This window comes from Ochotona curzoniae, unplaced genomic scaffold (assembly GCF_017591425.1).
Source record: "Ochotona curzoniae isolate NIBS_2020 unplaced genomic scaffold, NIBS_Ocur_1.0 scaffold_3890, whole genome shotgun sequence".
Classification (NCBI taxonomy): Eukaryota; Metazoa; Chordata; class Mammalia; order Lagomorpha; family Ochotonidae; genus Ochotona; species Ochotona curzoniae.
The window spans coordinates 35,067,637-35,095,113 of NW_024467115.1; the positions used below are offsets into that span (position 1 = coordinate 35,067,637).

At 52.4% G+C, this 27,477-nt stretch overlaps 1 protein-coding gene across 3 annotated transcripts in view; it reads left to right on the forward strand.

Annotated features, from left to right (window-relative positions):
• The window catches only part of ARID1B (AT-rich interaction domain 1B), a 358,041-nt gene extending 331,796 nt beyond the window's left edge, over positions 1–26,245 (forward strand). For 2 of the 3 annotated variants that reach the window (XM_040965219.1, XM_040965218.1), the window contains 10 exons: positions 866–975; positions 7,750–7,959; positions 10,153–10,357; positions 13,092–13,230; positions 13,487–13,659; positions 16,403–16,553; positions 17,337–17,433; positions 18,450–19,233; positions 20,920–21,050; positions 23,111–26,245. In XM_040965219.1, the coding sequence (XP_040821153.1) occupies positions 866–975; positions 7,750–7,959; positions 10,153–10,357; positions 13,092–13,230; positions 13,487–13,659; positions 16,403–16,553; positions 17,337–17,433; positions 18,450–19,233; positions 20,920–21,050; positions 23,111–24,829 (3,719 nt within the window). In that variant the 3' untranslated portion in view covers positions 24,830–26,245. Of the gene's footprint in view, positions 1–865; positions 976–2,234; positions 2,394–7,749; positions 7,960–10,152; positions 10,358–13,091; positions 13,231–13,486; positions 13,660–16,402; positions 16,554–17,336; positions 17,434–18,449; positions 19,234–20,919; positions 21,051–23,110 lie in introns of all 3 variants that reach the window. The other variant, XM_040965217.1, reaches the window with a different exon arrangement.
• The last annotated feature ends 1,232 nt before the right edge of the window (positions 26,246–27,477 follow it).

Genomic DNA, 27,477 nt, shown 5'->3' on the forward strand with positions numbered 1-27,477 from the left:
CCCCGTTCGGACTCTTCACACATCTGTTTGCTGTCGTTCCCGCCCCCGCAGCCCAGCGCTATGCAGATGGGTGCACAGTGGGGCTCTGTGGGGAGCTCAGCTGTGCGTTCCCTGGGGAGCTGCAGCCTGGTGCTTCCTCCAGAAAGTACCCCAAAGCCATTTTTTATCGCTAGCTGTCTATAGGACCTGCAGTGACGGCTGCCCCATCAGCGGTGCCATGGTGAACCTCGCACTCTACTGTCTGGCTGCAGTGGGCTGCCCGAGCCGGGACCCAAGCAACTGAGGGCCGATCCTCAGCTCTGTGCTGGACTGCAAGGTTATCACCCCCACTGTGAAATAACTAGAGACTCCTTCTTGTAGAAATATGGCTTTTGACGAGCGCTTTTGTTTTTCTAAGTCATCTACTGTGCTCGCCTTGCCTTATCCCAAGACTAGACCGCATGCGGTAGATAAGACTTTCAAAAGAAACCACATGAAATGCCAGATACTTTTGCAAAGGGGAGATTGATCTGGGTTTAGGAAGTGAGGAAGACGCAAAGCCCTCTAGTGGCCAGGTGACAGATGTGTGCAGCCAGGGCCTGTCCTGCAGGTCCCTGGGAGGGGCAGGGCTTACAGCTGGCTTCCTGCGACGCATTGCCCACCCTTCTGAAGCTATGTTGACCTTCTTCGGTGGTTTGGGTCCCGCATGTACAGACTGACTCCCAGGATGGGGTGCTGTTCAGATTTCAGAAACTGGTTTGTTTCAGGTTACAGTCTTTGTATTTTCTTTCCTTCCTTCAAGGAAAATGCAAGTGTCCCATGCCTCCTGCACTGTGACACCCCCCACATATGTAACCCTAAATTCTTTTCTCCTGTTTTCGATTAGCATCTATGGGTCTTGCAGATATGATGTCGCCTGGTGAATCCAAACTGCCCATGGCTCTGAAAGCAGATGGCAAAGAGGAAGGTCCTGCGCCGCCCGAGAGCAAAGCCAAGGTATTCCGTGCCCCGCACGCACACTCTGCCTAGCAGCCAGTCGCCTCACACCCTCTTCTGTGCGCCGCACACGCGCCCTGCCTGGCAGCCAGCCGCCTCACACCCTCCTCTGTGCCCCGCACACGCGCCCTGCCTGGCAGCCAGCCGCCCCACACCCTCCTCTCTGTGCCCCGCTCGCCCGTGCCCTGCCTGGCAGCCAGCCGCCTCACACCCTCCTCTCTGTGCCCTGCACGCCCGTGCCCTGCCTAGCAGCCAGCCGCCTGCTGCCCTCCTCTCTGTGCCCTGCACGCCCGTGCCCTGCCTGGCAGCCAGCCGCCTCACACCCTCCTCTCTGTGCCCTGCACGCCCATGCCCTGCCTAGCAGCCAGCCGCCTCACACCCTCCTCTGTGCCCCGCACACGCGCCCTGCCTAGCATCCAGCCGCCTGCTGCCCTCCTCTCTGTGCCCTGCACGCCCGTGCCCTGCCTGGCAGCCAGCCGCCTGCTGCCCTCCTCTCTGTGCCCCGCATGCCCGTGCCCTGCCTGGCAGCCAGCCGCCTGCTGCCCTCCTCTCTGTGCCCTGCACGCCCGTGCCCTGCCTGGCAGCCAGCCGCCTGCCACCCTCCTCTCTCTGCCCCGCACACCCGTTTCCTGCCTGGCAGCCAGCCGCCTGCTGCCCTCCTCTCTGCCACTGGCTGCGCTTATGTTTGGCCCTGCTCTCCTCCCTCCTACATGCCTTCATTTTGTGCCACATGTGTGTGGTCTTCTTGTCTTTCCCCCAACCCTCTTCATGTTATGGATCTGAAAGTTACTAGTTCTGATGGCATTAACTCGGGGTGGGGGAAGGGAGAAGCAGGACGAGACCCTCTAAGAGCTAGGGGTGGGGAGCGGGAGGGAGCTGCCTGGTTGGACGCTTGAGCCATTTCTCTGCTTTCAGTTTGTAGCTGCCTCTTTTGGTCACCTCAGCAGCTACAGCATACTTAGTAATTTGCTCTCCTGCCTTATTTGCTAAATAAGGTGAGCAGCTCTTTTCTGCTTCCTTCCTCTCATACGTGGTAACCCACACTGAGCAGTCGCTTGAAGGAGGCATGGTGGCTCCAGGTTCCAGCATCCCACAAACCTTCTGAATCCTACTAATCCCGGGCCTCGTGTCGTCTCCTCTTTATCTGCGTGTGTCTGTACTTGTCTGTGTATAATGTAAGAACTAGTCTGTTACACTGTGCTTTCTGTTGTTTCAAAGTTTGCCCTACCTTTGTCATTTTTCTTATTCCTCTACCACAGGATAGCTACGGCTCTCAGGGTATTTCCCAGCCCCCGACCCCTGGCAACCTGCCCGTCCCTTCCCCAATGTCCCCCAGCTCTGCTAGCATCTCCTCCTTCCACGGGGATGAGAGTGACAGCATTAGCAGTCCAGGCTGGCCAAAGACTCCATCCAGCCCCGTAAGTGGCTCTGGCGCAACTTGTTTCTGTGTGTGTTTATTCGTTTGTTTGGTTTGGGTTTTTGGATAGTTAATGAATTCTGTTTGAATGCTTGCTTGTTGGTTTGTTCTGCTTCATTATTTATCCTCAAATGGGTTTTACGTATATGAGTGACTGCATGAGTAGCACCACGCGTGAAGGAGCTGCACATCACGGGAGTTTGTCTGCAGGGGGAACGGCCGCAACGGCTGCTGTGGCACAGCCTCTGTGCAAAGCAGAGCTGTGCTGCCTGGCCAGGCGCCCACAAGGGCCATGCCCACTGGCCCAGGCCCACGCGCGCTCTGCCGAGCTGCTGCTCCATGTACCCGAGCTCAGCCTAAGACCCTGCACTCGAGAGCAAGCAGCTCAGCATCATGATGCAAGCGCCTGCCCAGCACCAGCCCTGCTTTGTTTTCAGATTCTACCTCTGAGATTCAGAGTCCATTTTGATAAACAAGTGACAGAAAGGTTCATGCACCTGCCCGGGGATGTTCGGCCAGGTGTCCATCTGACACAGGCCAGATGTCCATCTGACACAGTCAGGCCTTTATTTTTCTACTGAAGAAATCATTCTGTGCCATTTAAAAAAACAATGCAATGATGCTATAGTAACATTTATTTTATATTCATGTGAGGAATTAAAATCATCTTTTTAAAAAAAAAAAAAGACAGAAACACAAGGTGCAGTGACTGGCCGAGAGGGCTTAATTCATGTAGCAGGGCTGTAAGGCGACATGTGCAGAGGGCCAGGAGAAGCAGGCTGTGCGTGGTGAGACCGCCCTCATCAGGTGCACCGGCTGGCGCGTCAGCCATGCTTGCAGCCCTTCCTGGGGCAGAAGGCACCGCGCAGCCTCTGTCCCTGCCCGCGGCATCCCCGCAGCACCCTGCACTTTGGGGGCAGGGAGGACTAGCGCCTGGTGTGCTGTTTGCTTTGAGTCTCAGAAGGCAGCCAACACAGTGTGGGCTTTTCCCTCCAGTAGTCTACCCTGGGTTTTTGTCTTCTTTCTTTTCTACTCGGTGAAAGCGTGTTTGAACCCCTAGCACTCTGAAGTTGGCAGGTAGATTCAAGTAACTTGAAAGACCTTCAGATGTTGGCTCAGAGAGGCTCTAACAGGTTGAAAACAGTGATCCTAAGACTGAGATGTTACTAAATGTGAAAACTGTGAACAGGCTACCAGGACGCTTCAAAACAGCAGTGGGAAAATGGAATTAGATTTCAGTTTATTTTGGTGGAAAGAATTACTGAAACCCATGCATAAATTTTTCCCATCAAACATTTCCACAAACCTCCCGGAGACCTGTTAGCGAGGAAGTGTGGGGAACCCTGTGCTGCTGGTCGTCTCATCCGCTACCTCCACCCAGTGAGGCCTGTAGGAAACTTCATCCAGAGTCTCCCACAAGTGTAAGGGGAAAGCAAGCCAAGGCGAGTGCCTGTTCTGATGACGGCATAATTACAGTTACATTTCAATCTTAGTTTTCTTTTTTTTTTCCTGAATATGCCCACACCTCTTCCTGCAGCATGCTCTGCTCTCTAGGAGTTTGCAGACAGGGCAGTGTTGGGCACAAGGAGTGCGACTCCGCCCAGGACACCTCATTCCACATCAGGGTGCCTGAGTCAATAGTTCCAGCTGCACCTCCATTCCAGCTTTGGGCTGGTGCACCCCCTGAGAGGAGTGGTGAATGCCCAGGCTGTGCCCCTTGCCACCCATGGAGTCCTGGATGGAGTTCTGGGCTCCTGACTTCCATGTCTGGCCCATCTCTGTCATGGGCATCTTCAGAAATGAGCCAGCCGATGAAAGGTTCTCTCCCTGTCTTTTCTCCCCACCCCCTTGCCTTCTCCTCCTCCCTCTCTTACTCATCCCCCTCTGTCAGATAAATGAAAATTAATAAAAGTTTCAAAAGTGACTTATAAGCAGACAGGCAGCCCGCACGGTACGTAAGGCCAGGAGAGGCTGTGGTTTGCTGTAGCAGAAAATGTCAGGCCACTGCGTGTGGAGAAGGCAGCGCCCTTCTGAATGAGACGCTAATTCAGGAAGGTAGAAGAAGTGGAGTGGAGTGAAGGACTGCACCATCTCGGCCATCAGGTCGCCACACACCTGCCACCGGGAGCTGTCATTTGCTGCTGAGATGCCACGTGCCTCTCAGGAGTGTCCCCTGTACCGCCTGTGCCAGCAGGCCTGGAAGGGCTGGTTGGAGACGCTCTGTGCTTTGACATGTCCTATTGCACCACCCTTGTCTTGTTACAGAACATTTTGAAATAAAAATACACATTTGCCCGTGCACAGACACAGCACCAGGCATATGGTAGCAACTGCTGACGTGTAAATCTGCCTGCGAGACTTGAGGGACGCATCCTTAACAAGCTGAATTAAACTCTAAGCAAGGAACACACTGGTGGCACCCTGAGAGTGTTTTGCAGCAACGTCTCAGTAATGTCTAGTTCTCCTCTCTGCCTCCAGTCTCTGAGTAGTAGGGTGCATCCTGGGCAGTGGTGAGAGACCCGTGGAAGTTAGCCCCTTCTCAGAAGCGCCATTGTGCTTGCCTGCTATCACAGGGTGGGGCGTCAGGATGCTCTCTGGCAGTAACAATTGAGGCTGTGTGTGCTGTCCATCACGGAGCCTTCTCTGTTCACTGATTGGTGAGCTAGCGAGGCTGAGAGTGGAGATGGTGGGTGCTGGCGATGAGCACACCTCTTTCCTGGCCCTCAGCAGCACCAGGCATGGCCATGTTCACATCATACCTTGCTCACTGGAATCCTGTGCAGGGATGCTGGCATCAAATGTCATTCTTAGTTGAATGCCGCCAGACTTTACACATCTTTTTCATACATTTCAGCATTCGTAGAACAAACCCCCCTCAAAGACTTGGGTGTGCAGAACCTTGTTTAAGTACAGGCCATTGAGATCCACCCCTTCACATACCAAACACAGTGTCTCATGAAAACAACTGCTAAGACGAGGCTGTGTGATGGTAACATAATCTGAGTTAGGTTGGTGAGCAGTTCATAGAGGTGTTAGCAGCCAAGCTGAGGCTTAACCTCAGCTGTATTATCCTGAATCATGGTGGCAGGGAATGCTTTTGAAGTCCTAAAAGTTATGAAACTTATACCAAAAACTGTTACCCTCTTTAAATGTTTCTAATTTTAGGAGAATAAATTAAGATGGCTAAGGTTTAACAACAGAGGATGAAAGCATATATATGGGTAAACTGAATGAGTCACTTTTTTAGCCATGTTTTAAGTTCTAACAATTGAGTCCTTTCAGAAATAGAGGCAATATTTTTGCACCCCAGCGTATGGCCGTCCTTTTTTATCTCATTTTTTAAGTCAAATATTTTGAAAACCATTTGGTGTAATTTTTTAGTACCTTTCCAAAAGGAAATGGAAGGGGAAAAATTGGGAACCTCCAGAAAGGGTGAAGCCTTTGAGTTCAAGGTCGCATCTCGTCTGGGGATGACTGGATCAAGTCCAGCTCTGCTTCTGTTCCCAGCTCCTTGCTCGTACTCAAGTGCTTGGCTCCCTGCCACTCCTAAGGAGACTCAGGTTGGGTTCCTGCCTTTGACCCGGCCCAGCCCTGGCTGTCGGAAGAAGTATGAACGAGTGATGTGTCTCCCCCTCCTCCGTCTCTCTCTCTCTCTACCTGCCTTTCAAATAATTTTTAAAGGAACCTCTAGAAAGTGCCTGTTCTACTTCGGATGGCCTTGTTTCGGTAAGGTTAGCAGTACCAGGCTCTGCGAAGTGTGTGTTGGACTGCATCCTCCTCTAGTCAGACTGGAAAAACATGTTAAAGCCTTGCCACCTGGTGTGCACTGTTTTCCATTTTTGAGTGTGTATATGGGTATACACACGTGCATATATAATTCTAAGCTCCCTCCTAAATCATTTTCATTTTGGGGGAGGGAGGGGCTTCCATCTGCTCATCTCACCCTCCAAATGTTTATAGTAGCCAGGACTGGGCCAAGGCCAAAACTGGAATGTGGGGTGATAGGAGCTCAGTTGCTGGTTGGGAGTTGTGCCAGGACCCAAACTCAGGCGCTCTAGTGTGGGACCCATAGGTGTCAGCCTCCAAGACCAACTGGCAATCAGCTGTACTGGCCGCTTTTGTGTATCTGTTTTAAAGAATCCACTTTAGGAATTCTAAGGCTGAAGACTTAAGATTTCAACCTAGAGAGTAGTAAGATGGGTAGACAGGTTCCAGGGATTTGTTCTCAGCCCCTCTTGCAGGTCAGGCTGGTGAACAAGGTGGCACCTCACCTCCATGGCCAAGTTGGCATCAGCCTGTCAGATTTGGGCAGTGTATTTAAAATGTCAGGCTTAGTAAAGAGAAAGGCGGGAAACCTAGAGTGTTCTGTCTAAAATAGTGGAAGCACTGTATTGCAAGCAATGGTCTCATGCTAATCACAAGTGCATGTCAAAGAAGCCTTTAGTGAGAACTTAGAAACAATGCTGCCCAGCAGCCCTGGCATTACGGGTACTGTCATAGACACAGGTAGGTAAGCACAGGGGAGGAGGTACAGTTAGGCTGTTGAGGGTCAGGTGCAGTTGCATGCCTGAGTCACAGGACCCCAGAGGGCAGGCCACACATCAATGTGCAGTGGTGGTGGCTCTGGCACCCTGGCATCCAGTGTGGTCTAGGAGCAGCAGTGGCAGCCTGAGCCACGCCAGCACAGGTGTGTATCCTAGTGAGTGTGAGATTGAAGGCAGCACAGACCGAGTCAAGTGTTAGACCTTCACTTTGATGGTGAAGTTCAAGAATAATCAATAGGAGAAGCTGCTCATGCCAGGAGTACCAGGACTGCATTGCCTGGTGGCCAGCAGAGCCCATGCAGGCCTTGGAACAGCTGGTGGCCACCTTGGTTTTTCCCAGCTGGCGCAGTGGGTTGGCTTCTTCCCCATGAGGTTCAGGGTTTTAGTAGAAAACCTCCCCCCAACCTCGCCTGTTCCTAGGTGAGCGTCACCTGGGCCCTGTGACCCCCTTCCTGTGATGTTTGTGACTCATCATCACAGCTCCAAGACCCAGGGCCCTTCCACTCTGAAAAGCACATGAGTGTCACTGGAGTCTTGCCTTCTGGGATTCAACGCATCAACCAAGGGCAAAAGGTTTCTGTTAGAGTACATAAAAGGGGGTGTTGGGGCTCTTGATATAAAGTTGAGGTGAATTCTTAATTAACAAAATGTCTAGTTTGTGCCTGAATTAGTAGCCCTCCTTCCATGTTATTGAGTGATACGGAAGTTTGAGTCTCTCCTTCTCTTGTGTCTGATGGCTCATTACTTGTCTCTCACCTCTTCCCTTCACTCCATCCCCGATGCCCTGCCTCTCCTGCTCCTTCCGGGCACCAGAAGTCCAGCTCGTCCACCACCACGGGGGAGAAGATCACCAAGGTGTATGAGCTGGGGAATGAGCCCGAGCGGAAGCTGTGGGTCGACAGGTACCTCACTTTTATGGAGGAGCGAGGCTCCCCGGTCTCCAGCCTGCCTGCGGTGGGCAAGAAGCCCTTGGACCTGTTCCGGCTGTACGTGTGTGTCAAAGAGATCGGGGGCTTGGCACAGGTGAGTGGGCAAGTTGGGGCTCAAGAAGAAGGAGGCTATGGAAGGAAAGTGAAGCCCGTGGACAGGCAGCCTCCCAAGGCCCAGGAGTGGTGCTGTGATGGGAGCATAGGCAAGCCCTAACTCTGCCGCCAGCTCCCCAAGCATGCCCAGACTCAACTTTCTCACCTGCAAAGGGAGATCATTAGGCTGCATTTCCCTACAGGGTCTCCCGAAGCTCTGGAAGGTTCCAGAAAGTGATAGTAAATGCCCCAGAAATGTTTTGCAAATACCCACCTGAATCAGATTGAAAGCCAATTTACTGCTTCCCTCTCTCCAGGGTGACTTGTCCAAACATTGAAGCCACTCTTGAAGAAAGCCTCATGCCAGCCCCGGGCTTCTGGCAGGCTGGGCCTGGAGAGGACAGCGGTGGCACCAGGGGTGCCTGCCTTCTTGCTGGGGCTCACCTACCTCTCACAATGAGGCCTTCCCAGGCTCATGCTGCGAGCCTCATGCCCTCCTCAGACCCTGGGCAGGAATCTGCTGGACACAGTCGTGCCCTGCCACAGAATGAGGGAGAGCCTAGAGACCTGGGAGACTCTGTCTGTGGCCTACGGCTGCCTGAAAACCCACCAGATGCAGGGGCACCAGCCCCTGAAGACGGAGCGGGACACACCTGTGTACAGAGTACACAGAGGGGCCCAGGACCACGTGCAGGTTCCCTTCCTGTCTTCCCAGCTGCTGACCACAGCCAGAGGGAGCTCACAGTATGTCTGTCTCCACCCCGGTTCAGTACAATGAGCCTGGACCTGGGTGGCAGCCGAGGCAGCCTGTGTTCCACCAAGGTGGCATGATCACCATGTCCCCAGGGGTGAGGTGCTAGTGTCCAGATCTGCCTGGTACCCAGCTGGGTATGCCAAAGCTGAATAGTGGGGTGCAAACCACAGGAGAGTGGCTACCTTCAAGCCCCTGAGGGTGCCTCTCTTCCCCGCCCCTGGCTCCCAGCCTCCCTGACCTTCCCCCCCACAGCTTTCAGGAGTTCCCAAGGCTTCACCAGGACCAGGCATCACTGTTTCCTCCATGCATGCAGTGCAGGGGTTGTCCGGCTGTGGGACACATCACAGATTGGATCAGTTCTCTGGAGCTGAGTTTGCCTTAACCATCAAGGTTTCCTTGAGTTTGGCTGGGTGGCCCTGCACTGCACGCCCCATCCCACCCCCTGCTGTGTGGGTGTCGGCTGCGGCACCCACGCCACGCTCAGCCAAAGGCCTTGAGGCACAGATGGCGCAAGCAGCAGCTTCCTCACCATTTCTAAAGCTGATGCAGCCTTCATCAAGCACCGGGCAGCGTTGCCGTGGCTGTCCTCCAAGTGTTTACTGTGCACAAGGAGCTATGAGAATGCGGGGCTCCCAGAGTTCCGTGTTTCCCTAAACCCCCTGATGGCAAAGGCAGTGTGCCTCCCGGCACCGTCACAGGCTTTCCCCTCCCTCTGCTCTTCCTTCTGCATTCTGTCATGTCCAGCCTCCATGGGAACAGTGACACCTGCCACACAGGTGGCCTCTTGCTCTGGGGGCCAAGCTGGTGACTCAGCAAAGCCCTGGCAGAGAGCAGAGACATCATCATGTCAAGCTAATAAGCTTGAGTATGTGGTCAAGGGACTCCATCTGCCCTCGTCCCGGGTGCCACCTATGTCCGGCACCCAGGAGAACCCCCAGCAAGAAGCCAGAGTCTGTGGGCCCACGATCCAGAGTCGCTTTTGGAAGCTCAGCTGTTGGAAGGAAACATTGCTTTTCATATCAATGTCAGTTGATAAACAGTGCTGCTGCTGTTGGTTTGTGAATTGTTTTAGACTGGCATTGTTTTTTTTGGTCACAGGTGGCGGGAGGTGAGCGTGAGCAGGAATGTCTGTTGGCTTAGAGAAGTCACAGGCTCTGGAAGGGCCAGGCGAGGTGCTGTGACGGGCGCATTGGTGACCCGGGCTGTCTGTAGCTATCCACAGGTTCCTTGCTGGCTTTATGGCTGTAAATACTGTCCCTGGACTACTGGGTAGGAGTAATGAACGTTAGTTAAAACAGGCAAATGAAGGAAAAAAATAAACCAAGACATTAAGTGCTGTCTGGTTTTTTGTTTGTTTGTTTGTGTGGTTTCCTGGCTTTAAACAAGCCATTTAGCTGCAAACTAGTGATCGTGCCTGTTTTTTGTTTTTGTTTTGGCCAGGTTAATAAAAACAAAAAGTGGCGTGAGCTGGCAACCAACCTAAATGTTGGCACCTCAAGCAGCGCAGCGAGCTCCCTGAAAAAACAGTATATCCAGTACCTGTTTGCCTTTGAGTGCAAGATCGAGCGAGGGGAGGAGCCCCCACCAGAAGTCTTTAGCACTGGCGACACCAAGAAGCAGCCCAAGCTGCAGCCGCCATCTCCTGGTAAGTGGCAGCGCTGCACCGGCAGCCCGACCGGAAGCCCGGGCCCTCGGCTGCTGCGCCGGGCACTTCCGGGAGCAGCCTGATTCTGGGGGAGGTTGCTTTGCTAATTTCACTGTAAGGGAAGAAAGTAAAATCTAGGCTGTCTCCATTTCCGGCAGAACTTAAGAACCAATTCTCTTGCTCTCCCTTATTTAGTCCAATAGATTTGGAGCTCTGAGCATTAATCCTGACACAGCTGTTTTTACAGTATTCCCTCTCAGTGCGCAATAGATGCCCACACGCACCTGTTTCCATCCTTCTGCACTAGGAAGGCCACCTTCCCCAGGCATCAGGCAGCTCCTGCTCTGCTGGGCTTCACTCATATGGTCTGTGCTGCTGAGGTGCCCACGGAGCTCCCCTCTAATCACCCCTGCTGGCTAGGCTTCCTGTGGTTACATGGGGAAGTCGAGGGAAGGGCAAGGAAGCAGTGAGGAAGTCTGTAACCAAAACCCCATCCATCTTGCTGGCAGGTGGCAGACTGAATTTCTATTCTTAGCTGACAGGTGATGTCACAGAACCTGTCACAGATCCAGCTAGGGAATCCTCAGTGGAAGATAAATGGGAACGGGGCTCAAGTATAAACAGAGGTGCCCTGGGGTTGACCTCCAGTCGCTGCCGTCCAGACACGCCGGCTCCTCTCCCTCTCACCACCCTGCTCTGGAAGCCCACTCCCACCAGGAGGAGGGCCCCAGGTTGGCTGTGTCAGTGATTTTCCCAGCTCGGAGCCTGGCTGTGCCGTCTGCAGCGTGTGGATGCACTTAACCTGCAGTAACCGTTCCCTTGTTTACTTTAGAGGACACGCTTGTAGCTTCTGGCAGAAGGTAGGGATCTCCCAGGGAGCCTGCCAGCCTCTTCTGGGAACAGAGTTGCAATGACCTGCATTCATCTTTTTTTTTTCTTTCTTGAAAGAAAATGGGAAAAAAAAACACTGGCAAGGAAGAATTTTTCCATTTTTTTTATTAGCTGCAAATGTGAATACTTAGAAATAGGATCATTGAGAAATTCCCACCTGGTGGAAGCTGCCTGTGAGGCAACCCTGCAGTGTACAGGAGGACCACGAGCCACAGGTTCCCCTGGCCTGGCTGGGAAAGCCACCGCCAGTCGGCCATCACCATGTGTGTTGCCAGGTCACCTCCCAGTTCCCTTTGTAAGCGTGAGTTAATACACTTTTCTCTAAAGAGATCTCAGTCAGGAGTCATGCTTCAGCATTCCAAGCATTTGTGCAGTTCACCGTGCAGGACATGGGCCCCGGGCACGGCCTGGCTGATGACAGGAAACGCATGTGCTTGGTCAAGGCTTCACGGCCGGAAGTGATGTCCTGACCCCTGTGTGGGTTACCCCAAAGCCTCTTGTGACATACTTCAGCTCCACTTCCTCTGCAGTAAGAGGTGAGCGAAGATCCTGGCAGTGTTGGCCTTGGGAACTCACTAGAAAAGAAGCTCTGTGGCCCGGACCAGCCTGGCAGACAGGCAGCCCTGATCCCGGCATTGTTTAGTGAATGAATGAAACCAGGACGGACTGAGCACCTAGCATGCGAACAACTAGGCTAGACCATCATGCAGGAGCTCATGAAATGCTTTCTCCGACAAGGTGAGGGTAATTCATTTCTTCCAGAGTTCTCAATTCTGAGCTCCCAGGTAGTGTCGTAGTTAGAGCCAGGTCTCAGAACTCTGGCAACAGTTTACCAGCACACAGGCCTTCAACAAGTGTGGGAGGCCGTGTCAGGAAGGAGCTTGGCGGGCACACACGGACTGCCAAGTGTTTCTCTTCGCCAGAGCAAGCCAGTTTTGGATGTCAGCTTTCCGGACTTTTCAAAGTACCCTGTGTGTCTTGCACTTTTCACTAACATATCAGTCAGCTCCAGAAGTGACCGTTGTCAGCGACAGCGTAGACACGTCTAAACTCTGAGATGCTAATAGAATGACTTAAGGCTCATTCCTAATTTGCCGCATTGGTTTTCAACTTGGAGGTTTCTCGTTGTCTGAGACCCAGAATTATTTTTCCCTTGTTTTTCTAACATAGCTACTTTAAAAAAAAAAAAAAAAAAATTTGGAAATCCCTGCACCAAAGATTCTTTTTTTTTTTTTTTTTAAGGTTTGTTTTACTCACCTGGAAGGCATTGTTGCATAGGTAGGCGGGGGTGCGGGGGGTGAGAGAACTCTGAACCGCTGTTTCTCTCACCAGATGACCACAGCAGCTGGAGCAGGCCCAAGGCAGGAGCTTCTCCAGGTCTCCCACGTGGGCTTGCCTGCTGTCCCAGCTGCTTTAGCAGAGAGCTGGACTGGAAGTGGCACCTGTAGGGATGCTGGCATCATAAATAGCACTTTTACCCACTATACAATGAGGGCCCCAAAATAGCTGGAAAGAGTCCCTCAGAAATAGACTGATAGCACTGAAGTGAGCATTCTTCTACCCAAAGCCTTCCTTTCATCAGATTCTTGGAATAAATACCCAGGAAAGCAGCTACTCAAGGTGCGCATGGGCGCTAGGGCTGACATGTGAAGCACATTGCCAGGTCGTCTGCTCCCCAAGTCCCCCTGTGTCTCACGAGAAGCAGTGTGCCACGTCATTGAGACACGGAGATGTCACTGCCTCGACCACGATACGAGCTCGGCCACTGTCTGATACAGCTAGCAGGAAGGCGCCCACTAACTTCTCCTTTCTCTCTATTTTTGCTTGGCGTGACGTCCATCAGCTAACTCAGGATCCTTGCAAGGCCCTCAGACCCCCCAGTCGACCGGCAGCAACTCCATGGCAGAGGTGCCCGGGGATCTGAAGCCACCGACCCCGGCCTCCACGCCTCACGGGCAGCTGACCCCCATGCCAGGCGGCAGGTACGTGCGGAGGATCTGTGGGCCAGGCCAAGGCGGCTTTCTTGAGCTTTCCATTTCTGGAACTTTCCATTTCTGGAGCAAACTTCCTAGAAGGGAGAGATGACTTTTTTTCCCCCAAGGTTCTGCAAATGATGGCTGGTACAAGTTCTAGCCAAGGTGTGGTGTTGGGGTGCCTTCAGGGTCGGTTTTATTTCAGAACACCGGGCTGGAGATGTGCCCTGCTCAGTCATTAACCGTGGGTCTCGCATCTCTCCAGAAGCAGTACAATCAGCGTGCACGACCCGTTCTCAGATGTGAGCGACTCGGCCTTCCCCAAACGGAACTCAATGACTCCGAACGCCCCCTACCAGCAGGGCATGAGCATGCCAGACATGATGGGCAGGATGCCCTATGAACCCAACAAGGACCCCTTTGGTGGAATAAGAAAAGGTACGTGCAGGGGGCGCCCAGCTCTGCCTCTCCACGGGCAAAAAGCAGCTTGTCCAGGACACAGCCCAGTGAGCCGGTGGCTGCTGCATTCTGGCCTTTGGCGTGTCTGGACCCTACTTTCTGCGTCTATAGAGTGGAATGTGGTAGGGTCTGCCTCAGAGGGCTTCATGAAGATTAATGAAGGAGTCGCAGGGAGAGCCTGTGCCACGGCACTGCCCCTCTGGTGGGCAGGCAGACCGGGTGCTGTGTGTGTGGCGTTATCACTTCAGCATGAATGTGCATGGCGCCAGGCACGTCATAGCACAGCGGTCAATCCCACACAGCCCCTGCTTCCCTGGAATTGACAGACTGTCGGGGGAAGTCACACAAACACTGCGATACACCATGGCCGTGTCGTGATTGGTGAAAGGAGGGAAGATGCAGACTGCACCGACGACGGTGGGCGCGGGGGCAGGACGGCTGCTCGGAGGCGGGAGGTGCTCAGAGCAGGGGCTGTGGCTCACAGCGTGCATGCTGGGGCTGGGATCGTGTTCCGGCATGACTCTCAGTGGGACACATGTGGCTGCTGTCCTCCCGTGGCGTGACAGGTGTGGGTGTGTAGGAAGAAGCTCTGCCCTCTCTACTCACCTTCCTGCCCACCTGCGCCACCTGTCGATTCCCCAGCTGCAGATAACCGAGCGCAGTGTTCACCTGGGAACGCCTGCTCCTCTCTGGACACTCGGCTCTCCTGGCCGCGTGGGCAGGCTGACCCTCACTGCTGTGATGGAGACCCGTTGCTTTGTAACATGTGACTGTGATAAGCAGTGATGCGGTAGTGGTTGATGTGCAGCTAGCTTCCTGGAAGTAAAATTGTCCATTTAAAAACTGGCAACTCAGTCATCTTTTAATAACACACCAGCCAAAAATTTAGTGGCTTTCACCACCAGCTCTGGTGGACAAGGTGGCTCCTGGCTCAGGATGTTGTCAGCTGTTGGCCCCGGTCAGCTGGATTGGAAGCTCAAGGCTGAAGTGTCTCGAGTATCTGTGTCGGCGGGTAACCTGCCAGTGGTCAGCTGGCGCCTCCACCCTCGGCTTTGTCCACTAGCATCTTGCATGCCCGTGGCCTGGTGGGTGGGGTCTGAGAAGCAGCACTCTGAGGGGCCCAACCTTGCTCATGCTTGTTTCCCACTGTGCTAGTCGTGTGACAAGCCCAGAGCCATGGTGGGTGAGCACTGTGTAGACCGAGTCCCAGGGTGTACCCTGAGGCTGTCAGCAGTGTAAGTCATGCCTATGTGATTTTAACATTTGTCATATTACACCCCAAAAATTCTGATTTCTTTTCATTTTTATTTAATTAGCTAATAATGAGATCATACACCTTTTACTGTGTTAATTGGCTGTTTTTCTTCCTTAAATGCTTACTTACATATTTGCTGATTTTGTTTTTTAGTTGTCTTTTTTTCTGTTGATTTTCAAAAACTCTATGATATTAGGGAATTTAACGTGCTTGAGTTCATACCACTTGATTTGTCTGTTTTCGTATCTGCACGATGGAAAACAGCCTCGAAGGCTAAGGAATCAAACACAGCAGGTGCAGGTGTAGCCCGCACTGAAGTCCTCACGGCCGCTGGCTGGGCGGTGGCTCCTGCCCCGAGCCCTGCCCCCATCATGAGCTCACACAACATGAATCAGCTTTTGCCTCACATAGCACCAAACTAACCATCATTGGATGAAGAAAAGGCAGATGCCTTGGAGTAGATGGTGCCTGGAGGCTGCCCCCGGACCCGACCCAGCGTCCTGCAGGCTCAGAACTGATGCCCATGTGCCTGTGACCACTCACTGCCCCTGCAGCCTGGGTTAGAAGCAGTTGCATCTCCCCATGTTAAATCACTCACACTTGCCAGCAGCTTTCTCTAGCAGATGCCGGAGCAAGCGGCCAGCCCGTGGGCATGATGTTAATGGCTCTGCCTTTTGTTGCTGTCAGGGAAGGGTACTGACTTTGCCTGTTTCGTGTCAGTCTCACAGCCGTTTCTTGAGAAGGTCTTACTGTCCCTGTTTATAGACCGGAACGACACTTGGAAGCTAGTGACTAAGAGAAAGCACTGCGTCTGGGCCCACACTTGCCTTCTGTACTGCCACATAGCAAGCTGGCACCACATGCAGCCCGCTCGGGCCTGGCACAGCACGGGCACTGTCCTGCAGAGTCTGGCTCAAAGCCTGGCCCCACGGCCTCACGGGCTGGAAGCAGGATGCTGCCCAGGACTGCGCACTGCAGGGAAGCAGGGATCCCTTGCATGGGCATGCAACTTGCTGGTAGAACTCAGTTCCTGGTGGCGGGGGCACCGAGAGGGACCGTGCCCTGCTCATAGCTGGTGCACAGTTCTCCAGGTCCCTGGGATACCTCAGCCTTGGTTGGTTCTCTGACCTCAGATCCGCATGTACAAGGTTCCCTGAATAAGCTCCCTGACTAACTCAAATCCAGCTTTTTAAGAGCTGTAACTGACTCCAGGAACCTTGGGACTATCTCGTCGCTGTCCTCCAAGCCTCAGTCCTCTGTCCTCCTGCTGCCCAGGAGTGGGGTTCACTAAGTCACCCCCAGGTAGAAGGGTAGGTCTTGGGGCCCATCTGACTCCCAGCCTGTGCTCCTGCATATGTTTGGTCCACTATATTAAGGACCATACATGGAGGCAGCAGAAGTTCCCGGAGGGGCTGTGTGGCTTTGCACATGCTCACGGGATGTATGCCTTTTGTCTCACCCCTGCAGTGCCTGGGAGTGGCGAGCCCTTCATGACGCAAGGCCAGATGCCCAACAGCAGCATGCAGGACATGTACAACCAAAGTCCCTCTGGAGCCATGGCCAGCCTGGGCATGGGGCAGCGGCAGCAGTTTCCCTATGGAGGCGGCTATGATCGAAGGTGAGAGTTGTTTATGAAGGTCAAGAGCAACACTGCTCTGCTGGCAACATGCACTGCAGGCCTTGAGGCAGAGCCTGAGGACAGCACAACAACCGCCCATCCCCCAGGAGTGCGGCGAGCCATCGCGGAGGGCTGGGGGCCGGGAGGATGTCCCTAGGTGACCATCTGGCTCTGTTTGCAGCTGAGTTCTCAGAAGCGCTGGTTTCTTAGACTGCACAGCCATCCAGGCTCAGCAGGAGGGTACTTCCTCAGTGTAGCTGAAAAATAAATATATTTGTTTGCTTTTTAAGAGGTGATGGGTAGACGCAGAAGTCAGCCTGTCATCTTTTCTGTGGCCGTTGAGGACACAGGAGTCTGCAGCCTGGAGCACCTGCACGCTGTGCGGTTCTTGAGGTCAGCACCTCTGGGACCCTTAGGCAGCCTGTGTTTGTAACGAGAAAGTAAAAAGCAGTAGAGTACTGCCCATGTTCTTACTTCTAGAAATACCCCGTTTGAGGCTTGGACTGTACCTGCAGTCCTCGTGTGGGCGGATGCCTCCCATCGCCATGTGACCTGACTCCCCAGGCGGGTCTGGACAGAGCGCCTGCCTGTCCAACCTTCTCCTCTCCTGTTAACCCACTCTCCCAAGCAGGAATTTGGTGCTGCTCCCAGAGCCTGAGCTGTCACACCTTCAGCTGGGCATTCCCGCTGAGAGGGCTGCGGCTGCCAGCCATCAGCCATGGATAGTTCCTTTCTGGGTGCCTTATGTGCTCTGTAAGTGACGTTGCCTTTACCCCATTACAGGCATGAACCCTACGGGCAGCAGTACCCGGGGCAAGGTCCTCCCTCGGGCCAACCGCCGTACGGAGGGCACCAGCCTGGCCTCTACCCACAGCAGCCGGTGAGTGGCATGGGCAGGGCCTGCCAGGCTTGCCATTCCTCTCCTGGAGAGTAAAACTCAGCCCCAGCTCCCTCTGCAGGTCTCTGGGAAGCGAAGCCGAAGGGCTCGGCAGTCGCTGAGTGGCTGTGGTTCCTGCTCGCAGGCACTCCTGGGGTTCTAGAGTAAGCATACGGAAACGGCTCGTGAGATGGAATCCTGAGACACACGGCACATTGCAGGAAGTTGGGTGCTTTTGTCCTTATGTGCAGCAGCCCTGTGCCAGCTGAGTGTATCTGGCATTGCACACTGTCTGCCCTCCGCATCCGTGGGTCCCACATCTGCCATTCCACTAATAGTGGTTCGAAAGTATTCAGGAAAAAAACCACTGTGTTTCTGCTGAGCCTATTGAGGCCTTTCTTCTCATGATTCCCTACTCAGTGCAGCATTTCCTTGATGCAGGAACAGGTTTTCTAAGTATACGGGAGGAGGTGCGGGTTCTGTGCAAGCAGTGTGCTGGTGTATGCAGGGGACTGGAGCATCCTCAGATCCTCGGCTGCTGGTAGCTAGGGAGGGGTGGTTTTAAAGCCTGTTTGAACCACAATGTGATTTTTAAGCATTTAGTGTTGAAAGCAGTTGGTTTTAAACATTCTATCAGTAAAGCCAAGAGGACCCCAGAAGCCTCAGCACTTCCTGGCCTTCTGTCAGGAGACACCCCGCACAGCCTCTTCCCCACCCAACAGTGCCCAGCCTGGGCATTCCCTGCTTAGAGACCGAGCCAGCTGCTTACACACTGTGTTCCAGGGAACCGACCCCTCGGGCTGCCTGCAACCTCGCCCACCGCCCCTGGATTGCAGCCAGCAGACGGGACATTGCTCTGTTGTCCTCAGCAAACTCCAAGGGCGGGGAGACGAGCTCCAGAAGTGCCACGTGTGTGTGCACTCTGTAGACCACCCGGTGTCAGTGATACACAGCCTTCCCACACCCACATTCGTTCCAGCCACAGGGGATGGGGTGACGCTTCTTGCTCTACATTGCAGAATTACAAGCGCCACATGGACGGCATGTACGGGCCTCCAGCCAAGCGCCACGAGAGCGACATGTACAACATGCAGTACAGTGCCCAGCAGCAGGAGATGTACAACCAGTACGGAAGCTCCTACTCCGGCCCCGACAGGAGGCCCATACAGGGCCAGTACCCGTACCCTTACAACCGCGAGCGGATGCAGGGCCCTGGCCAGCTACAGCCGCACGGCATCCCCCCTCAGATGATGGGGGGCCCCATGCAGCCGTCCTCTGGCGAGGGGCCTCAGCAGAACATGTGGGCAGCGCGCAACGATATGCCTTACCCCTACCAGAACAGGCAGGGCCCCGGCGGCCCCGGCCAGGCCCCCCCGTACCCGGCCATGGGCCGCACGGATGACATGATGGTCCCTGATCAAAGGATCAACCACGAGAGCCAGTGGCCTTCTCACGTCAGCCAGCGTCAGCCTTACATGGCATCTGCAGCCTCCATGCAGCCCATCACGCGCCCGCCACAGTCCTCCTACCAGACGCCGCCGTCACTGCCAAACCACATCTCCAGGGCGCCCAGCCCGGCCGCCTTCCCGCGCTCCCTGGAGAACCGCATGTCCCCCAGCAAGTCTCCCTTCCTGCCATCGATGAAGATGCAGAAGGTCATGCCCAGCGTCCCCACGGCCCAGGTGGCCGGGCCGCCCCCCCAGCCTCCTCCCATCAGACGGGAGATCACCTTCCCTCCCGGCTCGGTGGAGGCGTCACAGCCCGTGCTGAAACAAAGGCGAAAGATTACCTCAAAAGATATCGGTAAGACTTCCTGGGAGGAATCGGACTGAAGTACAGGTGCGGGTCTCGTGGGTCGCAGGGGGCGAGGGAATTGGGACCACAGGCTTCCAGGAGCAGTGGTTGACATCTGTCCCCCTGAGCTGAGAAACAGCGCTGGAGGAGAGCTGGGGTCTTGATAGCACATTTGTGCCAGAGTGAAGCTCAAGTGAGAGACCCAGAAGTGCTCGGTGGTCATCACACTGTGTTCGGGGCTTCAAGGTTTGGCCTTGCCCTGGCCATTTAGTCTCTGCCACACACACTTACAGACAACTGAGGAGCTAGCAAAAAACCGAGGGTGACCAGCAAATGTGTGCTTCATCCAGGAGCTGCCCTGAGGAGAGCTAGAAGCCTGGATTGGAGTAGCTGACACAATCCAGTGGCTGGACAGAATGGTAGAAGCCACGCAGCGCCAGCAGCACAGGGCCAGGCGCCTGCTGAACTGACACTGGTGCTGCCTGCTCATGCCATGTGCCATGAAGGGACTGGGATGGAGAGCATACATCAGGCTTTCTACATTATTTTTCTGCAGTGCTTTTAACACTGCAAGGAAAATAGTGCATCTTGGTTATGTAAGAAGAAAGCTTTCTTAAAACCTCAGAAGCATTTGACTTAAAATCATTTGTACTACATAAAACAGTAAAGCTATTAGCTATATTAAGATGTTTTCAGCATAGGGCCTTAAGGTGACAGAAAAACAAGGAGTGTTTTTATATTGCAGGTGATCGTGGGGGAAAGACATACGACAGACACCTTTTAATAAGCATATGCCTATGGTTTGTGCGTCCAAGTCTCTTGAAATGTTTTCAGCTTCTTAGTATATGTTACATGGCCAGTATTTGTCCAACCTAGAAATTTGTGTCCCTTAGCTTAGAAAAGAAAGTTTGACTCTTTGATTACAAAAGGTAGTAGGTGCCTATTTAGGAGAAAAAATTTAAATACACATCATTAAAACAGAAGTAGAAGAATCATGGTGCCCAGATTCCCCCCACCAGAGCTTGGGGGCTGCCGGTCACCCTCCCTGGCCACAAACCCTGCCAGGACTGGCTGGCTCATGACCTTGCCCCAGGGATGTCAGAACCGTAGGTACACACCAAGTCTGGTTGCCCAGCCCAATTTATGGCAGATCTTCAACTTTTTTTTGCCTAATCACTCTGTCTTCTTCATTAGCAGGAATAAGGGAAACCAAATAGACAGCTCTCCTTTGCCCCATCCGTGGCTCTGGCCACCCCTCACAAGCCGCAGAGCCATGCAGTAGCATGGGCAGAGCGGCCTTGCAGCTCAGCGGGTACTGGTGTGGAACCGAGTGTCTCTTTTATACCCTGCACACGCACCCTCCTTCCACGCCCTGTGAACCGAGAAGGCCGAGGAGAGCAGCCCCACTTCTGCTAAACTCCCGGTGCTTACGCTCATTCTCTGCCATGTGTCTGGAGAGGAGACAGCACGTGTGTGCTCAGCTCTTTCTGTCCTTAGAAGCTCTCTGGCTCACTCACTGAGCGAAGCCAGAGGACCTTAAACAACCCACAGCACCATTCTGCACATCCCTGCCATTGCAGGCTGCACATGGTCGCATCCAGCTACCCTCGATGGACTTGCCTCACCAGTGCTTAGCTTCGGCCTGCTGTCACGTCCTGCCCTACTAACCACGCCCTTGTCTTCTCTCGTTCCCAGTTACCCCCGAGGCGTGGCGTGTGATGATGTCCCTTAAATCAGGTCTTTTGGCTGAGAGCACCTGGGCTTTGGACACCATCAATATTCTTCTCTACGATGACAGCACCGTTGCTACTTTCAATCTTTCCCAGGTGAGCTGGCGCCGACCAGGTTAACGTCAGATCTCAAGCTTGAGCTCAGCTGTGGGGACTGAAGAGCAGCACAGTGGTGTTAGTAGCCATCTTCTGTCAGACGTTGCGCACATGTGGGAGGAGTGGTGCTGGTGGTGCTGGTGGTGTGTGTGTGTGCGCGTGCGCACGTGCTGGGCAGCTGGAGTTCATCTGAATGTTATAACGCAAAGTTAGGCTTGTGCCCAGTGTTGGAAGTAGCCTACTCTTTTCAGAAGACTTGACACATTTATTTTAAAAGAAACTTAAAATTAGAGATACATCTGACACAGCAGGAGGTGTAGAAAATGCACAGGAGCGGACAGTCTAGGGAGGCCCAGCTGCATGACGAGGAGCTCGGGGCCAGCTTGTCCCCAGTGCCGACCCCACCCCTTTCTGCTTCTCTCTCTGTCATTTTGAAGCAGTTGCTTAAATACCTATTTATTTCTCTCTCGCTGTTTTTTAAGATTTATTTATTTTTATTGAAAAGAAAAATTTACACAGAGAAGGAAAGACAGAAAGATCTTCTGTCCTCTGGTTTACTCCCCAAGTGGCCACAATGGCCGGAGCTAAGCTGGTCCAAAGCCAGGAGCCAGGAACTTCTTCCGGGTCTCCCACATGTATGCAGAGTCCCAAGGCTTTGGGCCATCATCCAGTGCTTTTCCAGACCACACACAGGGAGCTGGATGGGAAGTGGAGTAGCCAGGACACAAACAAGCACCCGTATGGGATCCCAGCGTGTGCAAGGCAAGGATTTAGCCACCGAGCCATCGCACCAGGCCCTACACACTTACTTTTGAGTAACTTGAAGCCCTCTTGGTTCAGAGCTGGGGTTAAAGTAACAAGCAGCTGGACTATGGATTTCTTTTTAAATGGTTAGGAATAAAAATGAGTAATGGTTCTTTTTCTGATTTTTGGTGGAAAAAAACCTAAAACACCTAATTTCCTTGCTGCTGCCACATTCTTTTTGTTGTCTCTGCATTAAATCCCAGTGTAGCCCAGACAGGCAGGTTTTCCATCAACAGAAAGTGTGTTAATAACATCATAAACATGGCACTAGCTCTGTGTTAACAGAGATTAAGTGTTTTTGAAAACATACACTCCCTTAGCTGAAATAATCAACTTTCATCCTTGGTTGGATGAACTGCTGCTCAGCACACATTCCTAAGCAGAACTGCTTAAATATCTTTCTTTTTTTTTTTTCTGGAAAAAAAGGTCAACTTTAAAGGTGAGGACAGGTCATCCAGACTTTGCTTGAACAAAGGAGCCTTCCAAACTGTCCACGCAAATACTGTAGAGCGGTGAGAAGGCCTCCCCGCTTCCCAGCAGCGTCCTGGCACAGGCACCCTGCTGGCCTAGGCCCTGCCCATCACGGAGGCTGCGCGTTCTGGCTCCAGCCGGACGCTTGCCCCGGGCAATGGCACCTGCTTGGCTTCTGTCTGCAACTGGAGTTGTGAATAACTAAAATGGGAAATTGCATTTTATGAAACATTCTAATTCATTTATCAGGGACTAAATTGATTTGTTTTTAATTTTCTGTGTTTATGAGCTACTGCATTGCTGAAATTATCTTCTCCAAGAGATATATAGAGAATGTAAATTAGGGTAACCTGTGGCACCTGAGATAAAAATAACCATTAAATCCTAAGAATAATAACCGTTCACAGCCCAGCAAGCAAGGCTCAGATTAGTACTAGAGAACAGTCACTGTGGCTGAAAGCATGTAGAAAACCCACATCCTCACTCTTGTAATAATGAACGCCATCACATCTAACTCAGAAAAAAGGGGAGTAAAGAGCAAAGCCCTCCTCACTGCTAACCTGAGATAAACGAGCTGGTTTCTACCTGGGGAATCCCAGAGGGCGCATAGCGAATGAGGATGTTGCTGGGTGTTGGGCTAGCAGGTGCCGCCTGGCAGGCCGAATGGGAGGCTGAGAGCCCAGGACACAGTGATTCCGGGCACGTCCCTGGTTCCCAGGGTGTCCCCAGCACGTCTCATGTTGTGACCGTGTGCCCCCTTTTCTTCCTCTCCATCCCCTCTCCAGTTGTCTGGATTCCTCGAACTCTTAGTCGAATACTTTAGAAAATGTCTGATTGACATTTTTGGAATCCTCATGGAATATGAAGTGGGAGATCCCAGCCAAAAAGCACTTGATCACCACGCAGCAAAGAAAGAGGACGGTCAGTCCCCAGCAGATGATTCTGGGAAAGAGGACGAGGCCGAAAGCCTCGACGAGGATGAGGAGGAGGAAGACGAGGACGAGGAGGACGCCGAGAAGCCAGAGGCAGAGGCCAAGGGCAGTGCAGCTCCACCGCCAGATGCCACCGCAGACCCAAAGGAGAAGCCCAAGCAAGCCAGCAAGTTCGACAAGCTGCCGATCAAGATTGTCAAAAAGAACAAGCTGTTTGTGGTCGATCGGTCAGACCGGCTCGGGCGCGTGCAGGAGTTCACCAGCGGGCTTCTGCACTGGCAGCTGGGCGGCGGCGACACCACGGAGCACATCCAGACTCACTTTGAGAGCAAGATGGAGATTCCGCCCCGCAGACGCCCACCACCACCCCCGAGCACCGCAGGCAGGAAGAAGGAGCCAGAAGGCAGAGGGGACAACGAGGAGCAGCCAGAGAAGAGTATCATTGCCACCATCGATGACGTCCTGTCTGCTCGGCCCGGGGCGCTCCCTGAAGACGCCAACCCCGGGCCTCAGGCCGAGAGCAACAAGTTCCCCTTTGGCATACAGCAAGCCAAAAGCCACCGGAACATCAGGCTGCTGGAGGACGAGCCCAGGAGCCGCGACGAGACGCCACTGTGCACCATCGCGCACTGGCAGGACTCACTGGCCAAGCGCTGCATCTGTGTGTCCAACATCGTGCGCAGCCTGTCCTTCGTGCCTGGCAATGATGCCGAGATGTCCAAACATCCGGGCTTGGTGCTGATCCTGGGAAAGCTGATCCTGCTTCACCACGAGCATCCCGAGAGGAAACGGGCGCCGCAGACCTACGAGAAGGAGGAGGACGAGGACAAGGGGGTGGCCTGCAGCAAGGACGCGTGGTGGTGGGACTGCCTCGAGGTCCTGCGGGACAACACGCTGGTCACGTTGGCCAACATTTCCGGGCAGCTAGACTTGTCTGCCTACACGGAAAGCATCTGCTTGCCCATCCTGGATGGCTTGCTGCACTGGATGGTGTGCCCCTCTGCCGAGGCACAAGACCCCTTCCCCACGGTGGGACCCAACTCGGTCCTGTCGCCACAGAGGCTCGTGCTGGAGACCCTCTGCAAACTCAGTATCCAGGACAATAATGTGGACCTCATCCTGGCCACACCTCCATTTAGCCGTCAGGAGAAATTCTATGCTACGTTAGTTAGGTACGTGGGGGATCGCAAAAACCCAGTCTGTCGAGAAATGTCCATGGCGCTGTTGTCGAACCTTGCCCAAGGGGACGCGCTAGCAGCAAGGGCCATAGCTGTGCAGAAGGGGAGCATTGGGAACTTGATAAGCTTCCTGGAGGACGGGGTCACGATGGCCCAGTACCAGCAGAGCCAGCATAACCTCCTGCACATGCAGCCCCCACCTCTGGAACCACCTAGCGTAGACATGATGTGCAGGGCGGCCAAGGCCTTGCTGGCCATGGCCAGAGTGGACGAGAACCGCTCAGAATTCCTTTTGCACGAGGGCCGGTTGCTGGATATCTCAATATCGGCTGTCCTGAACTCGCTGGTCGCATCTGTCATCTGTGATGTACTGTTTCAGATTGGGCAGTTATGACATAAAGTGAGAAGGCACGCATGTGTGAGTGAAGACTAGAGGGTCGCATATAACTGGCTGTTTTTCTGTTCTCGTTTATCCAGCGTAGGAAGAAGGAAAAGAAAACCTTTGCTCCTCTGCCCCATTCACTATTTACCAATTGGGAATTAAAGAAATAATTAATTCGAACAGTTATGAAATCAATACTTGCTGTCTGTGTGTATAAGTACATGCTTTTGGGATTTTTTTTATTTCTTTTTTTTTTTTAACCAAAGTTGCTGTCTAGTGCATTCAAAGGTCACTTTTTGTTTTTTTCACAGAATTTATTTCAAATGTTCTTTTCCATGTTGTGTTGCATTTTTTGGGGGGGAAGCAAATTGACTTTAAAGACAAAGTTTTGTCAAAAGATGCTAAGATGGGAAAATTTCAGCACACCGAGGCAAAAGGGTGAAAAATGATCAATTTGCCATGCGTTTTATCATTCAAAGAGAAGAATTCAAAAAAACAAACAAAAACTGCATCCCATCGCCCAAAGCTCCGTGCAATAGAAACTCGTAGAGATTCAGGTACAGGGGTTCAAGGTGTCTGTCGGCCATCGAGGCTGAGTCCGGTGTCCGTGGGAAGGTGGTTCCTTTAGGCTAGCAGCAAAAGCACGGCTATCCGAGCTGGATTCGAACACCTCCCTGGCAGCGATCGACAAAGCTTGCTCTCTCCTCACCACTACGTCATGCCTGCTGTCTGCCGTCTGAGCTTCCACATGACAGTGCTTCACAATTCCTTTAATCATTTTTAAAACAAAATTTTTTTACTGCCTCTGGGCTGTGATGTATATAGAAGTTGTACATTAAACATACCCTCATTTTTTTTCTTTTCTTTTTTTTTTTTTTTTTTTTTAGTACAAAGTTTTTAGTTTCTTTTTCATGATGTGGTAACTACGAAGTGATGGTAGATTTAAATAATTTTTTATTTTTATTTTATATATTTTTTCATTAGGGCCATATCTCCAAAAAAAAAAAAAAGAAAGAAAAATACAAAAAAACAAAAACAAAAAAAACCACAAAAAAAGAGGGTAATGTACAAGTTTCTGTATGTATAAGGTTGTGCTCTGTTCGGGAGAGCAGCTCACCACAATTTGTTTCATGAATCAAGGTGTGCAAATGGTTGCGTATGGACTGACTTAGCCAATGGTTACCAGGACAGGAAAAAAAAAAAAGAAAGAAAAAAAATACAACTAACAGGAAGAAACACAACTTCAAAGATTTTTCAGTGACAAGAATCCACATTTGTATTTCAAGATAATGTAGTTTAAAAAAAAAAAAGAAAAAGAAAAAAACTTGATGTAAATTCCTCCTTTTCCTCTGGCTTAATGAATATCATTTATTCAGTATAAAATCTTTATATGTTCCACATGTTAAGAATAAATGTACATTAAATCTTGTTAAGCACTGTGATGGGTATTCTTGGATGCTGTTGTAGTTTCCTAAAAGGGATCTCCCGGGAAGCCAGGTGTTTACTGCAAACGGGGGCAACTTCCTTAGAGCTGGGAGCCCCGGTCTCCCTGTGGAGTGACCGGGTGTGTGGCCTGGGCAGGGGCTGCCAGCTGGCTTGCCTTTCTGAGTAACTTCACCAAGATTCACTCTGGTGCTGTGTCTTCTGTGTGCCTCAAAGTGTGTGATATTTATACCGTGCAATGCTGAAGAGTGGGTTCTGCTGTATGTGGTGCCAAGAGGCATGCCCTGCCATTCCCTGTCCTCGCCTGGGCACGGCACCTGTAACACCAGGCCCTGGGAAGGAGGACACGGCTGAGCGGCAACCCACTTGGGATCTGCTGCAGACCCCTCCTCAGGCTGACTACGTCGCAGCCCCTGCAGCCCCGCGGGACGCCCGCAGCTCCCCGTCCTCTGCCATGCTGGCTCCCATCAAGGACACACAGCCCTTAACAGGAGCCTTCAGTGTCATCACTGTCAGCAGTCATCTTACATAACAGCCCAACCAGATACTTAATGAAAAGACCCGTTTGCTTGCTAAAAACAAGCTTAAGATATGGAGACAAGTTAGGTGGAATTCAGTGTTATTCTAATTGCCCTCTTACAGAGAATGAAAAGGTATGTATGAATCCTTGGTGTGGCTAATATCCCAATTCCTCTGTCAACCGCAAGAGTAAAATCCTTCGGAAAAACCTGTCCTGCTTTGCACTGTGACCTGTTCCCGGAGTGTGACCACGAAGCAGCAAGTTCCAGATGCTGCTGCACCCCGCAGTGTGAGTGGTTTGGAAGGTCTTAGCCCAGACCCAGCACTCAGAGAAGCCCTGGAGGATTCCCCACCTGAGGGGTCCTTGCCTGTGACCAGAGTTCTTGCTTTGTCCTGAAAACTAATCTGATTTTTTTTTCTTTTTCTATGAGGCTTTGTAGAAATTTACAGGATGCCCCTACTTTAAATATGTACAAAAGATAAAAATAAAGGTGCAAAGTTTAGTATTTTGGAATGGTGTTATAAAGTTGAATCTGATGGTTTTTGTTTTGTTTTTGTAATGTCCTAAGATGTTGCTGGGTGACATTTTCTCAGAAATATCAGTTCAGAATGTTTTGTTGGGGCGTGAGAGTGTGTCGCAGATGCTCTGGCTGGGGCAGGTGGCCTGTGCAGACACAAGGAGGCTGGCTGCTGAGGTC